Below are 27,757 nucleotides of genomic sequence, written 5' to 3'. Positions count from 1 at the left end.
CTGACAGCTTTGTCTGTGTTTCTTATCTTTCGCTTTAATGGACTTCATTTTATTCTGGCTCAGTCGAATGCCAGGTATTTTGTTTTCTTAGCTTTAAGAACAGCTTTTCTGTTTGTGTTTTTAATCATATACTGCTTCATCATGAACCTCTTGAGGGTGGGATGGTAAAAGGACACAAAGGAAACAAATTAATTCATTCTCCTTCAGCCTTTTACATAAGGCATGGCCAAGAAAATAGAGATTACCTCTCTGCATGACAACAGCATATCCATGATACAGCATCTGGACTGCAATACCTTTTGAAAGACTCCAGTTCTCAAAGAGAGGAGCTCTTTGATTTCAGCAAAGTTTCCAAGATTCTTTGGGTCACTGGTTTATAGTTTATTTGTTTACCAGAGAAAGAGCTGTGTTTTGCGCAAGCCAAACAAGGCTGGCACCACAAATAGAAAACACATTACACTCATTGCCATTAGTCAGCTCTTCTTTGAAAAGGAACAACTGTGTACAAATGGCACAAGCTTTTCTATTTTGCTTTCTTGCAGGCACTGAAAAGGTGCTAGTTCTGACAACAAAACTATAGCCCCTACCTGCTTTGCATTTGCTGTCAGGTATCCAAGGCTCATGTCACTAGGCTCCTGCCCATCTTGATCATAATCCATGTTTGTTGTTTAGTCGTTTAGTCGTGTCCGACTCTTCATGACTCCATGGATCAGAGCACGCCAGGCACTCCTGTCTTCCACTACCTCCCAGAGTTTGGTCAAACTCATGTTCGTAGCTTTGAAAACACTGTCCAACCATCTTGTCCTCTGCTGTCCCCTTCTCCTTGTGCCCTCTATCTTTCCCAACATCAGAGTCTTTTCCAGGGAGTCTTCTCTTCTCATGAGGTGGCCAAAGTATTGGAATCTCAGCTTCAGGATCTGTCTTTCCAGTGAGCACTCAGGGCTGGTTTCTTTAAAAATGGATAGGTTTGATCTTCTTGCAGTCCATGGGACTCTCAAGAGTCTCCTCCAGCACCATAATTCAGAAGCATCAATTCTTCGGCAATCAGCCTTCTTTATCCCCTAAACCTAGCCACTGTTAAGTGAGCTGTCATCAATAAATATCCTATCAATTATTTATTTTTTAGATCTCTCTCTTATCTGGTAAATGTATCAGAAATTTTGTAATGTATGAAGAGGCCATTATGTCTAATAATTGAGACAGAAATTAGAGAAAAGGTCGTGAATTTTGAAGAAGATTGGTAGGGGAGTGTCAGGTGGCATCAGAACAGCAGGTAAGATGAGGCTAGGATAATTAGAAACTTTCTGTTACCAGAGATACGGGCCTTGTTCCAGGTGTTGGGATCACAGTAGAAGAGCAAAGGACAGGAAGGAAATAAGGGGAGAAGGCAACAGTTGAAGCTTTTTTGTATGTATGGGACTCCAGATCCATTGTTCTTTCAGATATACTATTGTTGCCTAGCAACAGCTCTTCACTTGCCAGTGGAGTATCCTATGTAAGAGGCATTAGAGAGGGAGATAGCCATCCATCTCCCATCTATGCCTTTAAAAACCAGCACCAGTATAAAAGTGAAACAGTATTTTCCTCTGCTGTGTGAAGAATACATTATTGTGTCTGTTTGCTTTAGAAAAGAAAACCCATAATGTCTTCTTAGAAGCGAAGAAGGCATAGGTTACCAAAGCCAGTGGGACAGCAATAGAAATAGCAATAGTTGTAATAATAGTAGTAGTAGTAGTAGTAGTAGTAGTAGTAGTAATAGAATGGGTTCCCTGGCTCATATTTGTATTAGTGGCTCTTCCTCATTCAGTTGCACTTTACAAATGATGGGGCTTCTTATTCTTCGTGCAGGGTGAGGTGTACAACCCATCATTTGTGGCACCACACAATTGTCATGGGTCTGGTTAAGAAAAACCTCCTTTTGGCATGTTGTGAGTTACATTGTAGAACAGAAGTTGGAGACCTGAGTTCCCAAAGGAAAATTAATGCTTTAATAGCCAGCCTTTGTGCAACTAAGAACCAGGCTGCCAAACCATAATTAAAGTACATGTAGAGATGTGGGTTGGAACTGTGCATGCACCAACCAAGTTGTAGATGATGCCTGAGCAGTAAAGACTGAGGACAGCTCTCTCTATGTGTATATACTCACTTAGCATATTCTTAATGTACAGCAAGCTATGTATGAAGTTGTTAGTGTTTAATTCTAAAAAGAGAATTGGCGATCCTTAAACAATTCTGGAATTCACACCCATTTAACTGCAAGCAGTTGTAGGTGGGTGGGCTATTATGATAATCCCCCTTTGAAGAGATGGCACTGCATGTGTTCAAAGACAATGAGCCCTGCTTTTGCTAGTAGGATACTGGAGTGTGTAGGTTTGATCCAGAGGTGCCTTTTGTGAGTAGATAGGGATTTCTGCTTGTGGTGATGACCACTGTTGACTTCCTTTGGCCCACTGCACCATATCCCTCACTCTTTTCAAGGGGGCACTGACAAATTCTGTGTGGAGAAACCCCAGTTGTGTATGTGGGAAACTGCTCACAGTTCACTGGATCCAACTCTATTTTCCACTGAGCAAGGGAAGTTGTAAATTACTGGATTCATTGTATTACAGTGGTACCTCGGGTTACTGACGCTTCAGGTTACAGACTCCGCTAACCCAGAAATAGTACCTTGGGTTAAGAACTTTGCTTCAGGATGAGAACAGAAATTGTGTGGCGGCGGCGCAGCAGCAGTGGAAGGCCCCATTAGCTAAAGTGGTACCTCAGGTTAAGAACAGTTTCAGGTTAAGAACAGATGGATTTATTTTTTGTTTTGAGCGTAACTAGATCCCCCTTAATCTTCCTTTCCCTGAGCCTAGAAGAACTCTAAATGGCCCAACTTCATCATTTGATAAATCAAGCTGTTAGTACAAAAAAGCCCCAATCATTTCTGAGATGTGGTTGGAAATTATGTAGTGAACAATGTGTTTATTTAAAGGCAAGTGGGGAAAAGCAGACCTATTAGTATTAGGGTATGTGTATGTGTGTGTGTGTGTGTGTGTGAGAGAGAGAGAGAGAGAGAGAGAGAGAGTGAGTTGAAAGCATTGTGCACATAAAATCCCAAAAATATTTTGTGGCCGACTACTTAATAGTTTTTACTGAATTTATTTAAAAATAGGAGCCTTTGTTTCCTTTCTATAATAAAACCAAACGACTTCCATATTCTTGCCCATAACCAAGAAAGTTATATAGCATTCTGCAAACAAAGTGAGTATTAAAAAGTTTCTTTTCTTCCTACATGCTGAATTAATAATTTTGTGCAAGGTATTTTATAATAAACAGCTCATGCACTTCATTTTTTGTAACAATCGCGGTGATAGATCCTTCACAGATCTGAATTGTTAAGTAGTGTATGACTATTGTTTAAGCTTTATAAAAGTTTACTTATATTTTTAAAGTTTTTGGAGTTTTAAAAAAGCTAGCCCATTTCTTTAAATTTTCAGTCTTTCAATATTTTAAGAGAGCTTAAAGGATGATGACATTGTTCAGTCTTGAGAACAAATGAGCTAAGGAAACATTTGGTGTGTCCACATAACTGCAATGAATCCTTGCCTGACTCTGTGGCCCCTGAATGATGTCACCACTTTATTTGCAATGGTTCTGTGGTTGGAACTATCTTTGACTCAAAAGCCGAGAAAATATTTGAGGCTGACATTTTGGTAAGGGCTGGAGTTGAATCAATATTTTTCCATTTATTTAATAATTTTGCCTTATGCAAACCATTTTTTGTATTTGTTTATGGCTTTAGTTTTCCTTTAGTTTTTAGTTTTTCTTGCAATAGCAACCCCAAAGTGAAATAATACTAGCAGAAGGGGGGGGGGGAGCGATGTATATATAGAGACCTTCAGATTTTCTCCTCTCCTGGGTTTATAAATTTGCTAGTGTGTTTTTAATTGGCATGGATCACACAACTGAGGGGAAATAGCATTTGCATATTTTTGAGTTTCAGTGTTCTGGGGAGGAAAATAATTGCAATAGTGGAGTAGAAAGTAGAGGCCATACTAGAGGCAATGGGGCAGGGCAGAGGGTTGCAGAGAGGAACAGAAAGCTTGGTATGGCGTTTGGCAATTCTGTTTAACACCCTGCTTGTTCCTCTTCTACTCTCAAGTTTCCTTGGAAAGTTCATTGTATTATTGGAAGTAGATTCAGGTTGTATCCCATGTCATTTATGACTGTCTATTAATTCAGCTCAAATGTGACCTGGATGTGCACTACAGGAGAAATGGATTACTTGGATGCCACTGTCATGTTTGGATGTAGTCCATGCCACACTATTCCTTTGTATGCTGTAGGCCTTTGAAACAACTGCCCCTTTGACTACTGTGGCAAAGCGTAGCAGAATCTTCAGAATGAACTTTGACTTAGGCAAAGCATGCTGTTGGCAACTCTGATGGATTTCTGGTGCTGAGGAAAAGGAGATTCAAGAAAGATAAAGGAGAAAAAAGTGAGCTAACCTTTATGTGTATCATAGGTAGAGAATGCTAGCAGCACATGCTTTCTGAAGCTTTGGAAGAAACTGTTCCACCCAGCTGTCTAATTATAGGAACAGAAAAGAATTAAATGAAAAATTGTGGACCCAAGAATGTGTAATTTTACCTATAGGAAAAAGAACTGGTCTCCAGATTTTGAGCAGCAGAGTTTCACATCTGTTCTCATCATGAGCTCTAGATTTGCTATCTGTCATATTTTTCTACAAAGATGCTTATGGTTCACGATAACATGTTGATAGATGCAAAGCTTTTCCTCTGTGAACTAGTCATGGTGTGTTTGATATCATGCGTGGAAACATTGTACAAGTGGTGACTGGTGATTTCCGATTTATATTGAGACTTGCACCTGATCCAACTTGAGTTTTGAATTTATGATCCTTCTATCAAGAAGAAACCTGACTGTAAATCATGGTTTATAGTCTTGATAATATAATGTCTGCTCCAACTGATATTTTATTTCTTCAGCTTTTTGATTCTTTCCATATGAAAGGCGGTTGTCCATTGGGATGCTTTTGTTGTTCCTTTCTTTAGAGGATGAATACTTTTAGAATGGATTGAAGAACGGATTCCTTGAAATTTGCATATATAAATCAAAATTGTAGTTGTATGGTCTTCTGTTTCTTGGTGTCCTTAATATTAGATGATTAAAGATACTGCAATTTACTAATGAAAAGATGCATTTTTGAAGAGTAAAGGTCAGAGCCATACTTGAAGACTTCCATTGCCTGAAATGTCAACAGTAATTTTAATCAAGGAAATTTCTAGGCCATCATCAAAGTGCATTCCCTTTCATGATTCAAAAAAGCCATACTGCTGATGTTTATAATTATGGTACACTGCCATCAAAATCTTTGTTCATCAAACTTCATTACAAGGATTTATTTGACATGCTGTAATACTGTTAATGCAGAACAGAAATGAAGCTATTAGTTTACCAGCAAATTCATTAAAATGGTGTAAGTATTATTGTCAATAGATACATCAGGAACATAAATTATCCTGTTCTGCCTATTGGTTTTATAGGGTTTTTTGTGTTTTTGCTTTTGCTGTTGAACAGTTCCATATAAAGCAGCATAGAATGCCAGAGTTTTCTCCCATTAGCGAATAATTCTGCAGCCGTTTTGTATATGTTTTGTTGAATGGTTGAGTATCACCTAAGGAAATATTCTAACTCAGGCACTCTTTTTGAAAGGAGAAACAGTTTTTCTTACTATACAGAAAGTCACAATGTGTTGAATGTGACATGAAAATGTTTTTGTAATAGAGGACTTGTCAGACTTCACAAACATAAATTCATGATAGCCCAACATGAAGCCTGTTGGCCCTGACTTTTTTTTTTAAAAAAAGTTTCTGTTAGCTAAAAACAACACGAGAAGACATTTCTAATCTGCCTGTCACCTCAGTGTCATTTTGTTGACATGCTGGAGATCCAGATAACCCAGTTTCTCCTTTATGAAAGCTATCAGAGTATTTTTTCTTATTTTTTGTAATCAATAAAAAAATAATTTCCAAGATTGTAATGGGCTTGAATGTTCATCTGCTCATTTTTTGGGACGCTCATTACAAGAAGAATATACAGTGGTACCTCAGTTTATGAACGTAATTTGTTCTGGAAGTCCGTTCTTAAACCAAAACTGTTCTTAAACCGAGGCACGCTTTCCGTAATGAGGCCTCCCACCATTGGTGACCTTCCACCGTTCCGCTTCTGTTCTTAGACCGAGGTAAAGTTTGCAAACGCGGGACATTACTTCCGGTTTTGCGGAGTTTGTAAACCGAATAGTTTGTAAACAGGGCTGTTCTTAACCCGAGGTACCACTGTACTATGATGAATCCATGGAACTTAATGTGAATGTTTCTTAAATTGCAACATGATAGCTTTGTGTTCAAGATTGGAAGACTCAAATGACCACATGGCCTTTCATGCTGTGCACTTAGCAAATAAATAACTTTTCTCAATTCCTGGACCTAAGACCTGTATAATGTTGTAAATTGTCTGTATTTAGCCTAACATTTTAATGATGAATATGGATCAAAATTTTCCTTGCGGATACAAGAAGCAGAACATCTGGAATTTTCAAATTGATTCCATTTCATTTGCTTCAAGGGACAGATAATGTGCATTTGGACAGGTTTCTCCCCCCCCTCCAGTTTTACTCACTTTACTTTTCCATTTTCCTTAGCAGTTGTATGCTTTACTTCCTGTGGTTTGCCAGCTGCTAGCGCTAACCATATACAGTCATACCTCTGGTTGAATGTGCTTCAGGTTGAGCGCGTTTGAGTTGCACTCCACGGCAATCCGGAAGTAACGGAGCGTGTTACTTCCGGGTTTTGCCGCTCACGCATGCGCAGATGCTCAAAATGACGTCACGCGCATGCGCAGAAGCGGCAAAACATGACCTGTGCATGCGCAGATGCGCCGTTGCTTGTTACGTTTGCTTCAGGATGTGAACAGGGCTCTGGAATGGATCCCGCTTGCATCCCAAGGTACCATTGTAATACACCTTCTTCTGTGGCATGGATTCTATCATTATTAGGTTTTCCATTCCAATCCTGGAGGATTGTTTGTTTAATTACATATTTATTCCCTACCCCCTTTTATGGACATAAGTCAAGTAGCTAAGTGCAGTGCCAAAATAGTGTGTCCTCTTACGGTCATGACAGATTTTTTAATGCAAAAACAAATAATTGATATTTCAGTGGACCGGGGGGTTGAGTACAAGATGTCACAAAATGACTGTTTTAATAAGGTGAATTGGTGAAAATGATGTCACCGGGGTATTTAATGGGAAAACATAATATTTTTTAATTTAATTATAATATTTGACCAGGCAGATTTTAATGGGCTTAGGCTCTATGCAAGGGTACCAGTCTCTTCTGGTTCTGTCACTTTCCCCAGTTAAACATTCTCACAAAACCATAGAACTCAGATAGCCCAGAAGGCCATCTGGACACATCATTTTCATTGAATTCTAGCCATGCTTTAAAAACGTCTTCACATAATATTAGCTTGCCCCTAAATTGAATGAGTACAGTATGTGCATTCAGATGCACACCCCATCGAAAGGATTGTGGTGCAAATAGATAACATTTATCTGCAAAGTACATTTTGATGGACATCCTAATTTATGTGCATGGTTCATGATCCAGCAAGTGATGTGTGCACAGAAGTTTGTTTTAATGCACAGCTCATCCTGGCTAGATTGGTATTCAAGAAATTCTGAATTGAATTACTAATTGGGCTTAGCGCTGCAGTTCCTTTCAAAGGACTGGAGTTAATTAATGGGGAAAGGAACTGGAATTAGCAAAAGCATTTATTTCCTCAAACTTTAAAATGTGTTTTGTGTCAGGGACTTAAGGAATTAACAAGAAGGTAATTCACACACAGAGATAGAATTTGTTTTTGTTTTTTGTTTTATTTTTGAAATCTTTTAATCAAAAGATACCTAGCATCAGGTGGTCGTAGGGAACAGACTTTCTGTCTTTGTCCATGGAATTGCATGTATCATTGACTTTGATTGGTAGTGTATCAGAATCAGTTGAGTTAGACATTTTTTGCTGAAATTCAGAGCCATCTGAAATTACTTGAAGATGAAAGAAAAAAATTCTCTGTTCCAGGAGGGAAATATGATGATAAGAAGAAATACTTAACTTTCTCAGAGTTTCTCAGAGTTTTCTTCTGGGACAGGAAGGAACACAAATTATACCCTTTCTATCAAACAGTACATGTCCTACCATTCTTGATTGCTTTTGGAAATGTCATGTACCACTGCCCAGGTTCCATAGTCTTCTCATTATGTAGTCAATATGAGGTGGTCTTATTGAATATAGGCATTTGACATATGCCATTTGGTCATATGTGGGTGACTATTTGAACATTAATTAGCTAAATAGAATATTAATTAATTAACCCGATGATCTAATTAACCTTATGATTGTTATGCATGGTTGGTTGGTTGGTTTTATTTTGTTGTACATAGTATAGTTTTTGTTCATGTTACCTTTCCTGGGTTTTTATGGTGAAAGGCAGGCAAGAAATCTAATAAACAATAACAATTAAACTACAAACTGCAACTGAATAGATGCTACTTGAAGTAAGATTCTGTCGGTCTGCTGCTGAGGCTGTTTCCAGATGGGTTGTTGAGATGCTGCAAAAGGGTAGTTGGTAACTGGATTTTCCATCTTTCCATCTTATTATTGTTATTACTATTAATTATTACTATTATTATATTTCTGTACTGTCCTTCATCCACGGTTCACAGGCTGGTTTGCTATATAAAAATACAAAAATGCTTCCGTCTTATCTGGCAGAGGGCCTTCTCAGTAGCGACATCCTTCCTGTGGAACACCTTTCCATCAGATGTCAAACAAATAACTAGCTACAGTAATATTTCAGGTTACGTGTTTTCGGGTTATGGACCGCGGGAAACCCAGAAGTACCGGAACGGGTTACTTCCGGGTTTTGCTGCTAGTGCATGCGCAGAAGTGCTAAATCACGCTTTGCGCATGTGCAGAAGCACAGAAGCGCTGAATTGTGCCTGCGCAGACGCGGTGCTTCAGGATGCGAACGCTGCAGGTTGCCGATGTGCCTCTGTCATGGATTACGTCCGCAACCCGAGGTTCCACTGTATATGACTTTTAGAAGACTTGTAAAGGTAGTCCTGTACAGGGAAGGTTTTAATGGTTGATGTTTTATTGTGTTTTTAATATTTTGTTGTGAGCCTCCCAAAGTGGCTGGGGCAACTCAGTGTTGTTGGGATTGGGCTTCAGTTTATTGGTTCCCATCTAGTCCATTACTGGGGCAAGACAAGGAGAAGTAGAGCTGTGTGTCATCAGCATACTGTACAAAGGAGATCTGCTGAACTCCCTCAGTCTGGGGAACTGACTGCTGTAGGTTGCTACCAGACTATCCCCCTGTGCCTCCAAATTTCTTGATTGCCTGTATTCTGCTTGTGTTTGTCAGAATTTTATATATATTTTTCTGCATTGTTTCTGAAAAAACCCAGTATTTGTTGCTGTATTGCTCCTTTATCAATCCTAATGAATGGTTTTAAACCATCTCTAATCCCCCCATAAGACTATTGTTTGTGCTTCATTATGAGTACTTATTCTTGATAAAGAATGTTGACACTTACATGTTCTTTTCCAGTAATTTCTAGTCTGGTTTTGGATTATTCTTGTCCAACGTTGGAGGAGCGTATAGTATTCTGCTTATATTACAAAATATTGACCACTCACAGCTGAAGGTAGAAACTGGTTGTAGTGCTGAGGTTTTTATAATGGAAATCCTGGCTTAAACTGAGGAGTATTTTAAAAACATTCAGAGAATGCCTGTCACTTTTATCCATAAAATATATTTCCCAAAATTTATTGGAGACATTAAAAAAGCATTGGCTTCTGGTGAGCTTCAACTGATGTTCATAAAAAAGAAATTCTAAAGCCCATCCAATCTAATAAAAAAAAATTGGCAAGGTGGCAATTGATGGAGGAAAAATGCACAGTGTTTTCTATTCCTTTTTCTACGGCCTTTGTTTTAACATACTCTAGCTCAAAACAGGGTTTTTTTGGTAAATAATTTTTTATTAGCTTCCCAATATTTCCCAAATAATAGCAGATTATAACAATGTCAATTAAACAGTATAGAACTTCTCAACATGCCTGAAAACTATCTATACTATTCCAAGAAGGCAACCATTTTGAAATATTTGGTTACCATGGGTAATGGGATGTGGGGTTGCTTGTGCGTAAGCCGCAAACTGCTCCAAGCTGAGTAGTTTGGTCAAACTTTCCCCCGGCTGGACAGCCCTTCCTCCGTGGCTGTCTCAATCACTGGCAGAATCCGTCAGTGGGCATTTCCTGAACTTTTTCCAACATAAAAGCTCTTTGACACCAAGTCTCCGCCTAGCCTCCCTACGCGGAAGCTTTCTGCGCAGAGTGGGCGTCCCAAGCGGAGGCTCTGTGCTCTCCCCGCTGGTCTCGCTGAAACAGTCTTAGAGCCCTCCCTCCGAAGCTCTCTCAACCTCCCCTTTCTTCCTAGCGTAACACCTATCTCCTTCCCCAGCGGAAGTGAGCTCTCTCTCCTTACTGGGTCCTTCTCCTGCATCGCTGCTGCGCCTTACCTCCTCTCCTGTCTCCGATGGCAGTTCCCTGACACCATGGCTAGTTCATAATTACTTGAAGATCCAGATCAAACAGTGCTTGAGATACTAAGCTGTGTATCGTGAGAGTCTGAGTTGCACAACCTATTTCAGAGTGCAATGATGTTTTCTTCAGTTATTATTTGTGCTTAGTTTCTGCATAGTTTGGAAAAATGTGTCCTTTTTGGGACATTAGAGTGCAGTGCTGTACAGTGTACCCTTAATTTATTTCTGCTGTTTGTTCATGCTCCTTCTGTGCCATGATTCTGAAAAAAATAGATCTTTGCTAAGAAGTACTTAGGGTATAGGCTAGTACTCACAAATATGGAAGTCAGGTCCTGCCTATAAAAATTATACATGAGCTACCTGATGAGGTATATGTATATGGAAAATTTCAAACTGATCCATGAAATTTGCCAGAGGTACAGCAAGTCAAATGTGCTGATAATTTACACATTTACTTTTACTCCAGTTTTTGAAAAGGCATATTGTTACACGCCCCTCAATCTTCACGAATGGTGCAAGATTCCAGGGGTTGAAGGCATACTTTATCCTGTGTCTGTGTTTCCTTTTGGATGATGAAACACAGTGGAGACTGTGGTGTTTTTATGATATGTGGATTTTTAAAAACACATATATATACAACCTCAGCCAACGATGGAGAGAGTATGGAGCATTCAGATTCCAAGAGGGTCTCTTGCTTCTAGGTTTGCCACCTGTCCCTAGAAAAAATGGATTGGCCAGTTTTTGGACAAAAGTGTCCCCTGTCCAATTGAACGTCAACTGTCCCGTTTTCTACTTCCCATATTCGGGCTTGGCTGGCCCAAAATGGCGGTTGTGTCACTTGTGGTGCAGCTCACAAGGAGCCAGGCCAAGTGACAATAGAGAGAAGGGGAAGGAGTGACCTCCTCTCCCTCCCTCACCCCGTCCTTCCTTCCCTTTCCTGGTGCTCCTCCTCAGCCATCACCCACTGGTTTAGCATGGCATGAGTCCGCTGTCGCATAGCCCTACTTTGCCACCCTGACCTGACCTCTCCTCCCTCCTCCTTCCTTCTCCTATGCGCTTGAGTGTCTTCCAACACCAACATGGGTGAGAGACTGGAGCTGCGGCTCAAGTCGCCCATGGGAGCCGGCCGTCTACCCCTGGCCCCTGCCCATCTATGTGGTGAGGAGACAGGAGGTTGAATACAGGGAACACACCTCCACAAAGGAGGGTAGGATTTGGTGTCATGAGAGTGTGTGTGCCCCCCAATCCCCACTCTGACCTGTTCTTTATTTTGCCCAACCTGCCGTGTATTTTACCTTGCAAAAGGTGGCAACCCTACTTGCTTCTCCCACAGGTGCAGCAGACTGGGGTCTCAAACCTGAGAAATCAGCAGTGCTCTCTTTGTCTTTGTTACAGCCTGTCCTGATCAGCTCACCAGGTGTTCTTCACCCCCTTCCTCTTCCTTGTCCCTGCTAACAGACTGAAAAAGGGTTTTCCTGATTTACATAATCCATACTGAAATGTAACATCATTTAAACCCCTTTGTCTCTGCCCACTAACACACAGCTGGAGGAGGAGCCCCGCCCCTCTTCCTCTGGCATACTCTTCACCCTCCTAATGGCTTCTCTTGATGGGTTAATGACTCAGCCATTATTAGCTTTGTTCCTCTTGACACCTCCTCTTCTAGGTGGCTTCCTGGACAGGGAAAGCTGAGTCCAGCTACTTAAAGGCTAACTTTCAGCTTAATCCCCCAAGCACTGATTAATTCAAACTTTTATTAGACCCAGGAATTTAGAGGGATCTGGCCTTACACAAACTCATATATATTTTTTTCCCATTTTTATTTTTCATCATTTTGGTGAAGTTCTGAGCAGTAGTTTAAAGTTTTCAAGATTTTCTTGTCTCATTAAAGCCTGTGTCAGCAACTCTGGAAAAATAAGGCAATGCTAACACAGTTTCATGTCTGAAGCAAGAATTCTGCCAGTACTGTACTGCAATATTTGCAGAGGGAGTCACCTACTGGATACTGTAAGCAATACCTATTCCTGAAGTTATGGAACAGAATATTGTGGTATGGGATCATGAACATTTTTGGACTCGTGGGCACATTTGGAAACCTGATACACTGTTGAGACACACATGCATGCTGTAGCCATACATGGGTGCAGGAACCCACACTCTGAAAATACATGTGTGTACAATTGCGTATCCCCCCCACACCCTACCCCAAACTGCAAGAACACATACATACAGGCACTGCACATCCCAGCTACTGTTTAACCTGTCCTGCCAGCACTGATGTAAGCAATAAAGAAGCATGGGTCAACTCACAGGAGGTTTCTTCTAGCAATACAACAAGGCTTAGATGCTTTATGACACAATGCAGGGCTAGGACAAATTGCAAAATATTTGTTGGTTCTTGGTACTCCATCCTCCCCATCCAGATTTGTGCTTGAAAAGTGTGGGTGTATGGAGAGTATGCTGCACAGTTTGTGACATTGCATAAACCATTACTGATGATGGGACACATCTATTAAGCCTCAGCTTCTAAGTTCATGACTTTGTGGAGCTTGAGCCAATATGAAATAGTTTTAACTCTGGTTTTGAATAAGCAGGTGTTGTTATATTTTTAGATTGAAAAAGCTGAATACAGTGGTACCTCTGGTTACGTACTTAATTCGTTCTGGAGGCTGTTCTTAACCTGAAACTGTTCTTAACCTGAAGCACCACTTAAACTAATGGGGCCTCCTGCTGCTGCCGCACCACCGGAGCACGATTTCTGTTTTCATCCTGAAGCAAAGTTCTTAACCCAAGGTACTATTTCTGGGTTAGCGGAGTGTGTAACTTGAAGCGTCTGTAACCTGAAGCGTATGTAACCCGAGGTACCACTGTACTAACTATTTCTCAAATGTGCAAAATGTGATTTTGATCAATTAAGGACATCATAAATTTTCTGGATTATTTGCAGATTCTGAAAATGACATTAGATTTGTTTTCCTGCATCTTTTTATCCTATGCATGCTGCACATGCAATTCCAGGGCAACAAGCATTGCACTTAGCACAGGGTGTCACACATTGGCCAAATTTGCCTCAGCATGTTGGCCTTCAATCCCATGCTAACAGGCAACACTGATTTCAGAGTACTGAGTTATTTAAAAAAACAGTGTATCTAAGCAACAGTGTTCTTATAACGTTTATTCCTTTCCCTCAGCTTTGCATGTCACCACTGCATCTATTTAAAAAACCCTTTAAATTAAACTAACATAATTTGGGGGGGGGGGAATCTTTTCTTTTGTTATGATATTATTAGATTTGAATCAAATGAAATGGAGTTTTTACTTGCCAGGCTCTTTGTAGAACTTTTCAACATAACCTTTCCTGTTAAAGCTATTACATCACTAAGATTAGTTTGTCTTTAGATAGAGTATTGTATTAAATGTTGATTTTCTGAATAGGGATTTACTGAGATGGCCTTAAAAATCTTTGAATATAATCACTGAAATAAGTTGATGATGGTAAATTGCAGAAGACTACTTACTGCATCTAAAATGATGGCAACTGTCATCAAATCCAAATCCAATAACTTTATTCCCTCTTGCATTTCACTTTTTTTGTAGATGGAAAAGTCACTGGGTACCACAGTTGTAATATTTTTGTTAATGATGTAGATGGGTTGGTGGGGAAGAACCATAGCTTGGTGGTGGGGCACATGGTTTGCGTGCAATATGTCATAGTTTCAGTATTCAGCATCTAAAGGTAAGGCTGGAAAAGACTTATGTCTAAAACCATGAGGAGCCAGTGTAAGGCTTGATTCATATTTCACCTTAAGCCATACTTAATGGTTTAATGTGATTAAAGAGTGTGTGAGTGCACGCTATTCAAAAGTTCCTGCTTTGCCCTTCCCTTGCTGCTGCTGTGCTTGAGACAAAACAAACCAGGAGCAGAATTCAAGGTTTGTTATTGGCTTACTACTTGTGTTTTTTGGGGGGGGAAACAAACCACAAGCTTAAGTTTGCATGTGCAAAGCCAGCCTCTGGTTTGCTTTCTTTCTGGAGGGGCAGCAGATGAAGCGGGGTGGGTTGGGGGTAGGGAAGTACAAGGATTTTTGAGCAGCATGCACTGAAACACTCTTCATTCACATTAAACTAGGGTGGGGAACTTCAGGTCCAGTGGTCTTTATCCAGCCATTGAGACCCCAACCCAGTCCTTGTTTTGCTCCCTGCTTAAGTGCAGAAGGTCGGCGGTTCGAATCCCCGTGACGTGGTGAGCTCCTGTTGCTCAGTCTCTGCTCCTGCCAACCTAGCGGTTCAAAAGCACGTCAAGTGCAAGTAGATCAATAGGTATTGCTCCAGCGGGAAGGTAAACGCCATTTCCGTGCGCTGCTCTGGTTCGCCACATGACCCGGAAGATGTACGCCGGCTCCCTCGGCCAGTAAAGCGAGATGAGCGCTGCAACCCCAGAGTCGGCCATGACTGGACCTAATGGTCAGGGGTCCCTTTACCTTTATTAAGTGCATTTGTCTGGCTGAAACATGTTCTTAAATGCCTCTTGCTTGCCTGGATGGAGGAAGGAGGTGTGTGTGTGTGTGTGTATGGTGGGGGGATGATTGGAGTATACAGCCTACTGTTTAGCCTAAAGGAAAGTCACATCTTCTGGTCCTTCCACTTTTTGCCTCTGGCTCAGCATAACACTGTTATATGGTCCCCAAAAGATTACCCATGAAGGATTGTGACCTTTGGGTTTAAGAAATGACTCCACCTGTGCATTAAAGCATAGTTTATTTTTAGCTATGTTTTAATGTCATGCCCAAGCCACACCTAATTCATAACGAGCTAGATATTTTTAATTATTTTTTTTAAAAAAAATTAAGCTGATTTGCTGGGCAATTTGTTACCCAAAGCAGCTTAAAATCAAAACATCTGCCTCTGTCCCAGAACTACAACCAGGCACTAGTTTAGGATTCTGAGAACGGACAAGAAAGGTGAAGTTGAATATCATTAGCATACCGATGTAGCCAAACTTTTGGATGGCTTCCTAGTGGTTTCATATTGAAGTTGAACAGCATGGGGAACAAAACAGACTGCTGTGGGAACCTGCAAGCAGGGGCAGAGCAAAAATCCTTCAGTATCACCTTTTAAATCCTTCCTGGATGGTTGCACCCTTATCACTGTAATTCACAGGTAGACCAGTATCCTCATAGTTTAAACCCTATGATCCTAAGATTTATCTTGTTAAATGCTGTGTATTTTTCTTAAATGCTAAGTATTTTTCCAGGGTAGGAAAAAAAGTCTGCATATCACTAAGTTGTGGTGATTCTGAATAGCCCTACTTTGGCTTTAGGCTGCTTGGGGACTCATATAGATTTGTCACCTTGTTCTGATAACTGAGATTTGGAAAGTGGGGATTGTAATCTATTAAAAAGAATTTTTTGTGGTTTAGGTTGTCCGTAAATGAGAGCTTCTATTTCTGTATTGAAATTTCAGAAAGTTAGTGTGTGTTTGTGTAGGGAAAGGCCCTCAACACACATTAGACTAGTGTTATGTTTTCCCTAAGCTACCAGATATTTTCATGGTGCTAATCTCCATGGAGAACTCTAAATCCATATAACATTACTGAATGCAAATGTTTGCTTTGGCACAGTTATTTAACAGTTGTGTGTGTGAATTTAGCATTTTCTCTAGTATTTTCTCTAGTGGCTCAAAGTGTAATCCCCCCCTTTATTAGTATTTTATCCTCCAAAGTTTCTACCAAGACTTGGTCCTTCCTAAATTTCATGTCAGTTTGATGTCTTGGTACTTCTTTTTGGAAAAATTCACTTTAGGGAGTGAAAATTAATACTATATATATATATATATATATATATATATATATATATATAGTATTAATTTAGTTCATAATGAGTTTTGGTGTAAAAATGGATTATCAATTTTCATTTTGATTTCTGGACTATTCTGTCCCCTAACATCTGCAAATGTTCACCTCTCTCAACATGCTATCTTGGTTCCTCCAGTCTTTGTCCTAGAAGTGAGTTTCTTGAACAGTTTATGGAAATACAGGATTTTATACTAGAGCTGTTATTTTAAAAACACTTGGTAAACACCATTGAAGACAGTGGAATTTTCTTTCAGGTAAAGATGCATAGGATTGTACTGTAAGACAGTCTACTTATTTTGCATTCTGTACATGGGGGTGATTTTACCATTCATCTGAAAGTACAAAGAAGGCGATCAGTGGTATTTTAGAGCCTTGCCTTCCTTCTGTATCCAACTTGGTACAAGTAAAGAACACACAGAGATTCACAGCTTTGATAATTGCATTGACAATTAGGTTTTAGGCTCTCTAAGAAATATACCTTTAAACTTTTAAAATTAATTACATTTTATGTATCAGCCATTTGATTTATGGCTTCATAATATCTCCATGTTAATCTTTCAAAACTGATTATCAGTTCCATCTGCTTTCTACTTCCTTGACAGCTTCCTTTGCCTTGAATTCAGTTGTTGACATCCATGTCATTGTTTGACATTCATTGTACCAAACTCTAATTCTAAAAAATATTTACAGTATAGTAAAAAAGGAAAGAAAAGACGTATCATTGGCACATGTGCATTTAATGATGTTCATTGTACTAAGTGGAACCAGCATGCATATTGGCATAAAAGAAGTTCAGCTGGAGTTGTGAGCTCTGTATTTTTAGGTAATAGCTAAAAGAAACAGAGTAATGAAGCTAGCAGCAGTGGAATAAAACAAAGTGTCACAATTTTGTTTAAGTTTTGATTATTGTCTGTTATGGAGAATGGTGATAGGCACAACAATATACAGAATAACCTATCTCCTTCAGGTCTATAGTATCTTTTTGAGATGGAGCAGCCTGACTTGCACACAAAACTATCTACATCTAGATGTGCCACAGACTTGTGATGTTTGCTGTTATATTTTTTTTAGATATACTGCCAGTTCCGTGTGTGTGTGTGTGTGTGTGTGTGTGTGTGTCTTTTAGTGACCTTTCCATTATGAAGCCCTGATTTGTTTGCCAAGTACGGTACTTGGAGTTAATGGCAGCAGTGAGATGGAGGGCAATAAGAGACCACCACTGACCACCAACTGAGGAGAAGGGGGCCCCAAGGTCTCTAATTGCCAGCAGTTTGCCTCCACATGACTGCTTCAGTTTCCAGTGCTTGCACCTTTGCCATGCAATGCCTGCCAGTATGGATGTGAGGCTCCCCTCTAGCTTAGGCAGCCTCTTAACACCTTACAGCAGAGTTTTCCAAACTGTGTATCGCAAGATGTTAGTGTGCCAGCTGCAGTGTGTAGGTATGTTGCGTGAACACTCCCTACATTCCTCCCGGGTCTGGAAAGGGGTTAGTTTAACCTCCAATTTGCTAGTAAAACTGAATTACTTTGTCATGAAGTGATGCACATCTGAAAAGTGTGTAACCAACATGAAAAGTTTGGAAAGCTCTGCTTTTCAGTTTCTGAATCTTGGAGGCTATCAGTATATTTTTGCCTTTGGAGCACTCCCACACACTGGCAATATGCATTTATTCTTGGTTGCAGCTTGTAGTTAGTGAGGACAGAACTTAAACCACAAGGCAGGGTTTGAATAATACCCTGAGCCAAAACCTGGCTTAGCTCACAGTGGTGCAGGAGTGAAAAAAGATGGGGGAGGAGCAAAGCAGTTGTGACGTCTTCTCTGGGAGGTGTGACACACTTGTTCATAAGCCTTGGTTCAGCTTACTATGACATGTTACCTGGCCAGTGCTTCCATCCTAATTTTAGAATCCAGGAGTTCAGTGATATGAACAGAGCTCTGTTGCTGCTCCAATTATACAGCTGCAATATTGTTTCCAGTCACTCAGCTGCAGTTAACAAACAGCTTCTTTTCCTGCCAGTGTGTGTATTCTAGGAAGAGAATGACTGCGGACTTGTTCCATTAGAAGTAACATGCAAGTCTTGTTCCTACCATTCTTTGGCAATCATTTCAAAGCTAAAACATTGTCTTCTCTCTTCTGCTCAATGTTAGAATCTGTTCAGAAGGGCAATATGACAACAGAAAATATTTTTCTACTTATTTCCCTCAACTTTCCTTTTATCATCTGATTTGAAAATAGGGGGAGCCATTGTGGTGACCTCCAGATGCTGTTGGACGCCAGTTCCCATCAGCCCTAGAAAATATGACCCATGGTCAGGGGAGATGGGATCTGTAGTCCAACAAATTGCTGGAGGGTTGCAGGTTCCTCAACCCTGTTTGGATGTATGTTTTTCACTTTCATCTTCCTAACTCGCTCTCCTTCAGCCCTACTGTGGACCTACTACTTGTTTCACAGCCACCATAATGACTCTGCCCATGTGATTTTTTTTGCAGGATATGTGATACACACCTGTGATCCCTATTCTGTTCTTTTGGTTCTGCAATACAACAGACAACTCACGCACACCCAGTTCCAGATCTTTTATTAGGGTTCAGTTGGGGGTCTGTATTTGAACTGTCATTCAAATATTCAAGTCGTTTTTTAAAAAAAGACGGGAGGTACAGGGAATCCTTATTTTGTGCAGGGGTTACATTCCGAACCCCCACATGCATTGGCAGGGCCCAAATAAAGCATCCCACATTTCCCCCATTCACTCTTTTTTGTGACATTTTGGTAATGTTTTAGGGTCACTTCTGGGTTCGGTGCCATCCGTGCATGCACAACTGTGTGTCAGTCGGATGCATGCAAATTGGTTGTTGTTTGTACTTAGTTTTTTTAAAAAGGAGTATTGAAAATATTTTAGCTACTTAAATTGGAAGTGCTTCATCCTTAAAAAAAATAGTAGGATTTGGATTCAGACTACCACCAGCTGAGTTTTACTTTTGCAAGGCAGCTTCCCCCCTTTTCTCCTCTGAGACCTCCTGTGCAAGGTATCCATGCACATTTTCCACCAAGCTGACTTTACGCTGCAGGTCTGCACTCCAACCCAGTCAGGAGTAGCTTTTACTGGATACAGGAAGAGAGAAAATTCCATTGTGTGTGCTACTCCAGATCTAGATATTTGTAAATATACACTGAGAGTCATTTATTTTTTAATTCTTTTATTTTAAAAAAGTATCATCCATCTTTCCAGAAAAATTGCCCATGGTTATATACAATAAAATGTATGAAGCCAAATTCAATAAAAGCATAAATATTCAGCAGCAGAGAACAGGAATGCACACCAGCTCACAGCCTAAATGCCAGCCTGAAGAGGAAAGTTTTCACATGCCAAAAGTTAAAGCCAAGCTAGCAGCCAAACTATGAATAACCACTCAGTTCTGGGCACCACAATTTAAGGATATTGACGAGCTGGAACATGTGCAGAGGAGAGCAACCAAGATGATCAAGGGTCTGTAAACAAAGCCTTATGAGGAAAGGTTGAGGGAATTGGGCATGTTTAGCATGGTAAAGAGGAGACTGAGAGGAGATATGATAGCCATCTGCAAATATCTAAAGGGCTGTCACATGGAGGACTGAGTAAGCTAGTTTTCTCCCAGCCTGGAGGGTAGGACCCGAACCAACAAATTCATGTTACAAGAAAGATTCCAACCAAACAGCAGGAAGAACTTTTGACAGTAAGAGCTGACAGTGAAACAGACTTCCATGAGAGGTGGTGAACTCTCCTTCCCTGGAGGTTTTTAAGCAGAGGCTGTCTGGCCACCTGTCATGTATGATCTTGTTGAGATTCCTGCATTGCAGGGGGTGGACTAGATAACCCTTGGGGTCCCTTCCATCTCTCCGTCTCTACAATTCTATGATTCTAGAATAACTTCTGCCCAATTCAAAACCACCTTTGCTGTAGCAAAACATAACCAATGAATTGTATTAGTCTCATTCTTATCCTTCATTTTGTGAAACTGGACACTACAACTTGTTTAGCCAGGAACCTTTTGATGGGTGAACAAGTGTTGCATCCCAGTGGGAAATCGCCCGAGCTGTCATTTGTTCCCTCTGTCTCTCCAGCTCATTCTGTGAGAGCAGCCAACCCACAGGAAGAGTTTTATCAGGAATAGTCCCCCCCGCTTCTCAGCTGTTTTTGATACAGTAAACAACTCATTACGTATTAAGATGGTTAGCTTTTATTAAGACGTATTGAAAATGTGTAACTGCAATTTCATGAAATACTGTACATAAAATCTCAGTAGTTGCATATTTTGAGAATCAGTTATCAACCAATTTAATAGAATGGATCCAAGATTTAGGTATATATTATTTGAGATGATTCAATATCTTTACATGTTTTATAATTGTAAAGGTTTTACTTGTTTTTAGAATTGTACTTTCTATTGTTGTTACCTGCCCTAAGACCCTTATAAACAAACAAGCAAACAAGCAAATGTAAAGCTCCTCTTTTGTATTGCTTCTGCCATTTTGTCTTGTCCTCCTCTATTTATTAACATTTCACATAGTAGGGTTTGTTTGTTAAAAAAATTGCAATTCAAATGAAATCTAGATATATGTGCATATATATACTTTCCCAAAATTAAGAAGATGGTAGAATATGTCTAACTGTTGCAGGATTTTATTAGGTGATACTAAGCAGGTTATTCAGCAAGTTTTCTCTAACGGTTCTAAATTCTTGAGTTTGTCAGTCATCAGTCCTGCATTACTTTAAGTCAAATGTGTCTTAGAGCTGCAAAGATTAAGATATTTTTGCTGTCTTAATTTCCTCTTGTTTCCAGTGACACTGAGATCACCATTAACAGCAAGCAAAAATCTGCAAAATTGTTGTCACCCCCCTTTTGGATCTACAAAAATGGTGTAATTTTCCAAATTGTAGACATGACTTCATTTTGACATTCTTTCCTCACTCTTGCACACAGTGGCTATATAAACAAGCATTTGGTGGATTTTTGAAGGAATGACTAAAATCGTCATCAAAATGTTAGGTTTTTAGCTCTTTTAAATTCTTGTGCTGCAGTAGCTTCTCCAGCAATTCTTCATACATTAATCCAGAGCTCATGTTCAATATCAGTATTCTCCGCAATACTAATGCCTTTCCTTCAAACGAGTCCCTGATGCAATCCTACCAGTTTTCATTCTGACCTACTTTGTGTAACCAGTCCTCTGTCAGAATTATGCCATTGTTTAGGGAATACAGAAAAGCATCAATGTGAAACTTTGTTAAAGCAATGATTCTAAATCAATGATTTAAATCAGTTGTGTGTTTTTAAAGATCATGTTTTGAATTACCTTGATTTAAATCAATCCACATTGGCAAGTGGTCCTGAACCAGGGCCAACTGAATTAAATGGTAGCACCCACACCGGCATTCCACCTTTATGGATTGCTGGCATGCTGCTATTGGTTTCCACCATGTGTTTTAACTTACCATGGTATCTAGCATGAGGTTCAGTCAAGCCATTCCACATGGGAAGCAATTTTGACAATATCTGGACCTCAGTCACATGGAAGAACATTTTTGCAGAATCCAAAATCCTGCCATAAATCATGCAACAGCTGGGGGCAAAGCTAAGAAGAGTTGAATATTTGAATTGTCACCATTAAAATATAGGGTTCCCCCCCACCCCCGGCAGCTGATCCAGCCTTTTCCTGATACAGTATAGATATTCAATGATAGGCAAGGTTTCACATATTGAATGCCTTCCTTTTCAGCACCGAAGTCCTAAAAAGGCAGTGAGATATATCACTAACTAAACCAGCTTTTGCCAGCCTGGTACCCTCTGATGTTTTGAATTTCAGCTCGCTTCATCCCTGACCAATGGCCACACTGCCTTGGGCTGATGTGAGTTGTACTGCAAAGCAGCTGGTGGGCACCAGGTTGGGGGACGCTCATGCAGAAGTAATTTTACAGTTGCCCTGGGTATTTTTTTAAAAAATCCTTTCTACAAAAGGATAAATTCAATTGAATAAAAATAAGTGTCTTGTTCTGAAAGGACACTGCAGTGCAAGTTCCCAGTAAAAATGTTATTTTCTTTAGATATGTCATAGGTGCATTCTGTATGATGTCTCAAAGCAGCAAGAATAAGCAAATGACCTAGTTTGGCAGACACCACAAAAGCCACAAAAGCTCTGGGGATAGTTTAGTATGTTAGGCAAATATTTCAAACATATCTTTGTTTTGAGTGTGAGTCACTGCAGTTTTATGTGTCATTAAAGCTATTTGTTCATTGTTCTTAATTAGGTAAAGTTCTAAAGCACTGCAGCAAACTCTTGTCGAATCATCACCCTTTCCATTCAGCCTTATCTCATTGTGAAGCCCCAGTGAGTGCTTTTATCAGAAACAACAGGACCTCTGTACAGCACAGTATCCACTATGAATGAAAAACTGAAACATCCTTGGGAAGTTGGAGTTATTGCTATAGAGATTAGTGTCAGACTGCAACCCAGCATTGCCTTTTGGAGACAAACTGCACATTTGTGTAAAAATGCATGTAATAAAGCTCTCATTAGCACGCAGCTACTCACACAGTAGGGACGCGGGTGGCGCTGTGGGTTAAACCACAGAGCCTAGGACTTGCCGATAGGCGGTTGGCGATTTGAATCCCCGCGACGGAGTGAGCTCCCGTTGTTCGGTCCCTGCTCCTGCCAACGTAGCTGTTCGAAAGCACATCAAAGTGCAAGTAGATAAATAGGTACCGCTCCAGCGGGAAGGTAAACGGCATTTCTGTACGCTGCTCTGGTTCACCAGAAGCGGCTTAGTCATGCTGGCCACATGACCTGGAAGCTGTACGCCGGCTCCCTCGGCCAGTAAAGCGAGATGAGCGCCGCAACCCCAGAGTCGGCCACGACTGGACCTAATGGTCAGGGGTCCCTTTACCTTTTTACTCACACAGTGGGACTTCCCTTCCTGTACTCCTTCCTGCAACCTCCCATGCCCCTGCAATTCTGCTCTGGAACAGGCTGGGGGAGGGATGTGGGATGGCAGCAGTGGGGACGGGGGTAATCTGTTCTACAAACAATAAGGCAGATGGACATTACTGGATATCACCCAGTGTTTTTAAATATGAAAAGCAGACTCAGAAAGCTGCAGTTTTGAGTGAAAGTGCAATAGCACGATATTTAACCCTTTCCAGTGGTTTATCTTTCCTCTTGCAATCCCCCATTCCCTGGCAACTCGATTAGTAATTACCCAAATTGTGTTTCGAGTGGACAAAGACTCAAGAACCAAACTTTTCTCAAAACAAGTCCCTGAAGGGTGCTTTTCTTTTCTTTTTTAAATGAAGCTTTGTTACATATGTATTAAAATGTAACATATAGTTTGTACCTTTGTAGTCCCAGGTACTATTGATTGTGAATGAATGAGACACATTTCAACGGCTAGGTTTATGCACAATAACTATAGAATTGGGAGCACACACCTCATACTATGATTGCTGCAGGGAAACCTAGCTATTTAACCTATTGCTCACCATTCATGGTAGATAACAACATACAGTCAAACCTCGGCTGACACACGTAATCCATTCCGGAAGACGGTTCAACTTCTGAAATGTTCGACCCCCGAGCATCAAAGGCGATTGGCAAAGTCAGTGGAGAAGAAAGAAGAAAACTCTGGGTTTGCAGCGTTTGAGAGCCAAAACTTTCCAAAATGGAGCCGTTTGGGAACCGAGGTTTAACTGTATTTGCGTTATTTTGCCCAGTTCCAAAAGTATGAATAAGCTCCTGTGACTTGCAAGAAATGTGTGCTTTTTGTGTATAGACTTGCCTAGGCATGTGCCTTTATTAGGTCTGCAACCCGTGTTTGTTGTGGGGTAGGAAGGAAAAGGAGAAGGAAAAGCCGCTTTGAGACTCCTTCGGGTAGTGATAAAGCTGGATATCAAATCCAAACTCCTCCTCCTCCTCCTCTTCTTCTTCTTCTTTGGGGGGGGGGGGCAGCTCAGAGACCAGGGGGCAGCAGCAGTGGCTGCCCAGAGGACTCCAAAGGAGAAGAGGATGAGGGTAGACAAGGAAGGTTGTTCAAAAAAGGGTGAGAGCCTGCCAGCTCTGCAGGCAAGGGGTGAGATTACTGGGCTCCTGAGCCCCACAGGGGTGCTGCATGGTCAAGAGAGCCATGGAGTCAAAAAGGTTGAAAACCCCTCCTTTATTGCCATGGCTTGTCTGTTATTGTTACTGCTGCATTTTTTTAAAAAAATGGGAATTTGGCATGAAGATGATCTGACATTTTATTAGAAAGTCTATCTACATTAAACTTATGTTGTAAACATATGCATATTGCCAATTGGCCTCAGCTTTTTAATACTTCTCTGGCTTTAGTTTTGGTACCCGTGTTGCTAACATTATGAAGATTGTGTTGATACTTCTCTTTAAAATTGTTCCCCAATAGCACCTATGTTTTCTGTATGCATGTAGTTCAGCTGTTGTAGATAGTCCAGTTCAAGCCTTTGGTTTCTGTGTCATGATATCATGGTAAAAGTGCTAAAATGGTTGCTAATGAATTTCGGAATTGTATTGCCCAAGCAATGAAAGAGTGCAGATGTACACCCACAGGGATTTTCCTGGTACTAAACCCATCCCATATGTGAAAAACAGTTTAGCACTTTGATGTTGGGTGAGACACTTGGGAGAGGGAGAGAAATCTGATGGGTTACAAAATGTAACCACTCTACCACCATTTTAAATGAGAAAAATGTACCCATGCAGTACTTCCATAGCTTTATGAGAAAGTGGATCTATGTATAAATTGTAGTCATTACTTCTAGAATTGTAGTCATTACTTCTAGAAACCGAAACAACTTACAAAACTGTGGCTCCCATCCTATGTATGCTTACCTGGGAGTGAGCTCTGTTGAACAAAGTGGGACTTCCAAGTAAATATATGCATTAAAAATACCGTGGCATTGACAAGCTACCAAGGAATTTACAGATCTCACTACCTCAAAGAGGTAATCTCCCCAAAGCTACATGCATCAAAGAGGAATTGTGGCTATTTCATTGGGCAGGATCTAGTGTTAAGCATATGTGTCAGGACTAGCAAACACTTTTCTCTGCTTCTTCCTAATGGCAGCTCTCCTACAAGATACCCAGCTGGATGAGGTGGGCTGAGGTGTGGGAAGCTGTGTGGGAAGTGAGGATCCCTGAAAACCATGGGAAGCTTCTATGAGGAGCTCATCTCCCATAGCATTCAGTGCTACTCGTTCAGCCCACCCATTCAGCGGGGTTTCTGAGCCTTGGAGGAGCGTGACAAGGCAAGGAAGTCAGCTTCCGCCAGCCTTGCTATGCACATTTAACTCTGGATCTTATCCACAGCTTTTAAAAAACTATTTTGATAAGGAGTACTGTATGCTTTCTGAAATATATTTGTTATTATTGTGATTTTTAAAAAGACATTTAGGGTCGCTGTATTTCTCATGCTCTGATAGTATAATGTTTTGAAACTGAAATGGATATGGCTATTAAAGCATTGCACATGGGCACATTTCCAGGACTTCTTGTATCCTTCAAGACTAGCATGCTATCCAGTTGAACTGTCTAACAGGCTACAATTCAAACTCTAGATTGCGTGTGGCAAAGAAATAGGAACCTATGATTTTGACGAGCATCTCATTAGAAGCCAGCTCATATACACTATCCTATAATGAGTCAAAAGTCAGGCAGCTGGCACATTAGAAAGAGTGTTTCTGAAGGCCATCTATTCTTATAGTTTGTGCAGTGAAAATGGGTCAATGTTCAGGTGTAAAAGAAAATCAGTAAAAATGGAGGCTGCAATTTAGCACATAAGCGAGAGCTCTCAGTTCACACACATTTTAATTATTTCAGTTAAAGGCAGGAGGAGTGAAGCACAGTTATGTATGCTACTTTTTCAGTGTTGCATAAATAACCTTTACATTCTTATTTTTCCTCATTTCACATTTTTTTAAAGAGTAATGTGCTGCCCTTGTCTTACATAGTATTGCTTGGTAAAGACTTGGGTGGCTGAATAGAAGCAAAATGCAACCTGGACTGGCAAGAATTTGGTATCCAATGTTTATGTTTCAGAAGAACATTTCAGGGCCTGTGGTCAAAGTGCCACTTCCCATCCCCCCTCAACCTACAAGACGCCCCCAAAAGAAATAATAACTAAAAACAAAAACTGTTGTTTCACCTCCTCCTGTAGTAAAAGAAAATGTTCTTAAAAATATTATAATTTATTCAGGTTTCAATGTAAGGTGGTGGTAGGGAAAGCAACAATCAATGTCAGTGGTTAATTCCTTAGGAATTGGACCTTGATTACTTTGAAACTTTTTTCCCCATTCTCTCCTGATTTCTTGAGGCAGACTGCCAGTAGTAGGTGGATCATGCTGACGGGAACAAGTAAGATACAGCACCACTCTTGTTGAGGAGCTCATCATTATGTTTTTCTCTTCCTCCTCTCCTTTCTTTAACAGTGAATGGTGCCTACAATCATTGTAATTTGATATCTGAGAAGAATAACTTGATGGATGTGGAGATGACAAATAGCTTGGGGCCCATGTGTAGACAGAACCTGCTCATCCACTCAGGAAGCTCGCTTACCCGAGACCACCCGTTGCCTTGTGAAAAACTCCTACATGTTAGTCAGCTGAACTTGGCTCGCTCAGATACAAGGTATCGTTTTCAATTTTGACTGCCTTATGTGCTCTTATCGTTTCAGAAGCTGTCACAGGTCTGAAAACTTCAGCAGTTACACACTATGCTATTTTGCCAGCTTGAGTTATTAATCTTTTTATTTATTAACTGTCTGTACTGCCCTTCATCCAAGGATCACAGGGTGGTTTACAATATACGTACAAAAATAACATTACAAAACATAACATGACAAAAATACATAACATAGTAACAACCAACAACAACACCCCCCTAGTTTAAAATGCCATAGATTGTTTAATTAGCTGAAGGCTTTTCCCGGCCAAGAGTGGGACACAGTAGCCCTGCGCAGCCCTCTGCTTTGGCCTTGGCTGGCCACGGGGGCTGGTGGATTACCTGCCAACAATTAAAAAATAATAATGGGCCACTCAGGGGCCCAAAAGAGTGGTGATGCCCCACCTGCGGACCTGGCTAGGTCAGTCTTCAGTCTGGTTTGCCTGCAGGGCACAAAAGCAGGGTGTGCTGTTGTCTGTGCACAGTCCAGAATGGGCATCATGGGCATCAGCAGACAAGCGGAGATGAAGGAGCAGT

The 27,757-nt window shown here is 40.6% G+C and overlaps 1 protein-coding gene across 4 annotated transcripts in view; it reads left to right on the top strand.

The window, feature by feature from the left end:
- GLIS1 (GLIS family zinc finger 1) overlaps positions 1–27,757 on the top strand; it is a 197,116-nt gene that overhangs the window by 54,600 nt on the left and 114,759 nt on the right. For all 4 annotated transcript variants that reach the window (XM_081866877.1, XM_081866878.1, XM_081866876.1 and 1 more), the window contains one exon: positions 26,989–27,187. In XM_081866877.1, the coding sequence (XP_081723003.1) occupies positions 26,989–27,187 (199 nt within the window). The remainder of the gene's footprint in view (positions 1–26,988; positions 27,188–27,757) is intronic.

The sequence above is a fragment of the Podarcis erhardii genome (genome assembly GCF_964252035.2).
Source record: "Podarcis erhardii genome assembly, chromosome: 6".
Classification (NCBI taxonomy): Eukaryota; Metazoa; Chordata; class Lepidosauria; order Squamata; family Lacertidae; genus Podarcis; species Podarcis erhardii.
This window is presented reverse-complemented; position numbering and strand designations above follow the sequence as displayed.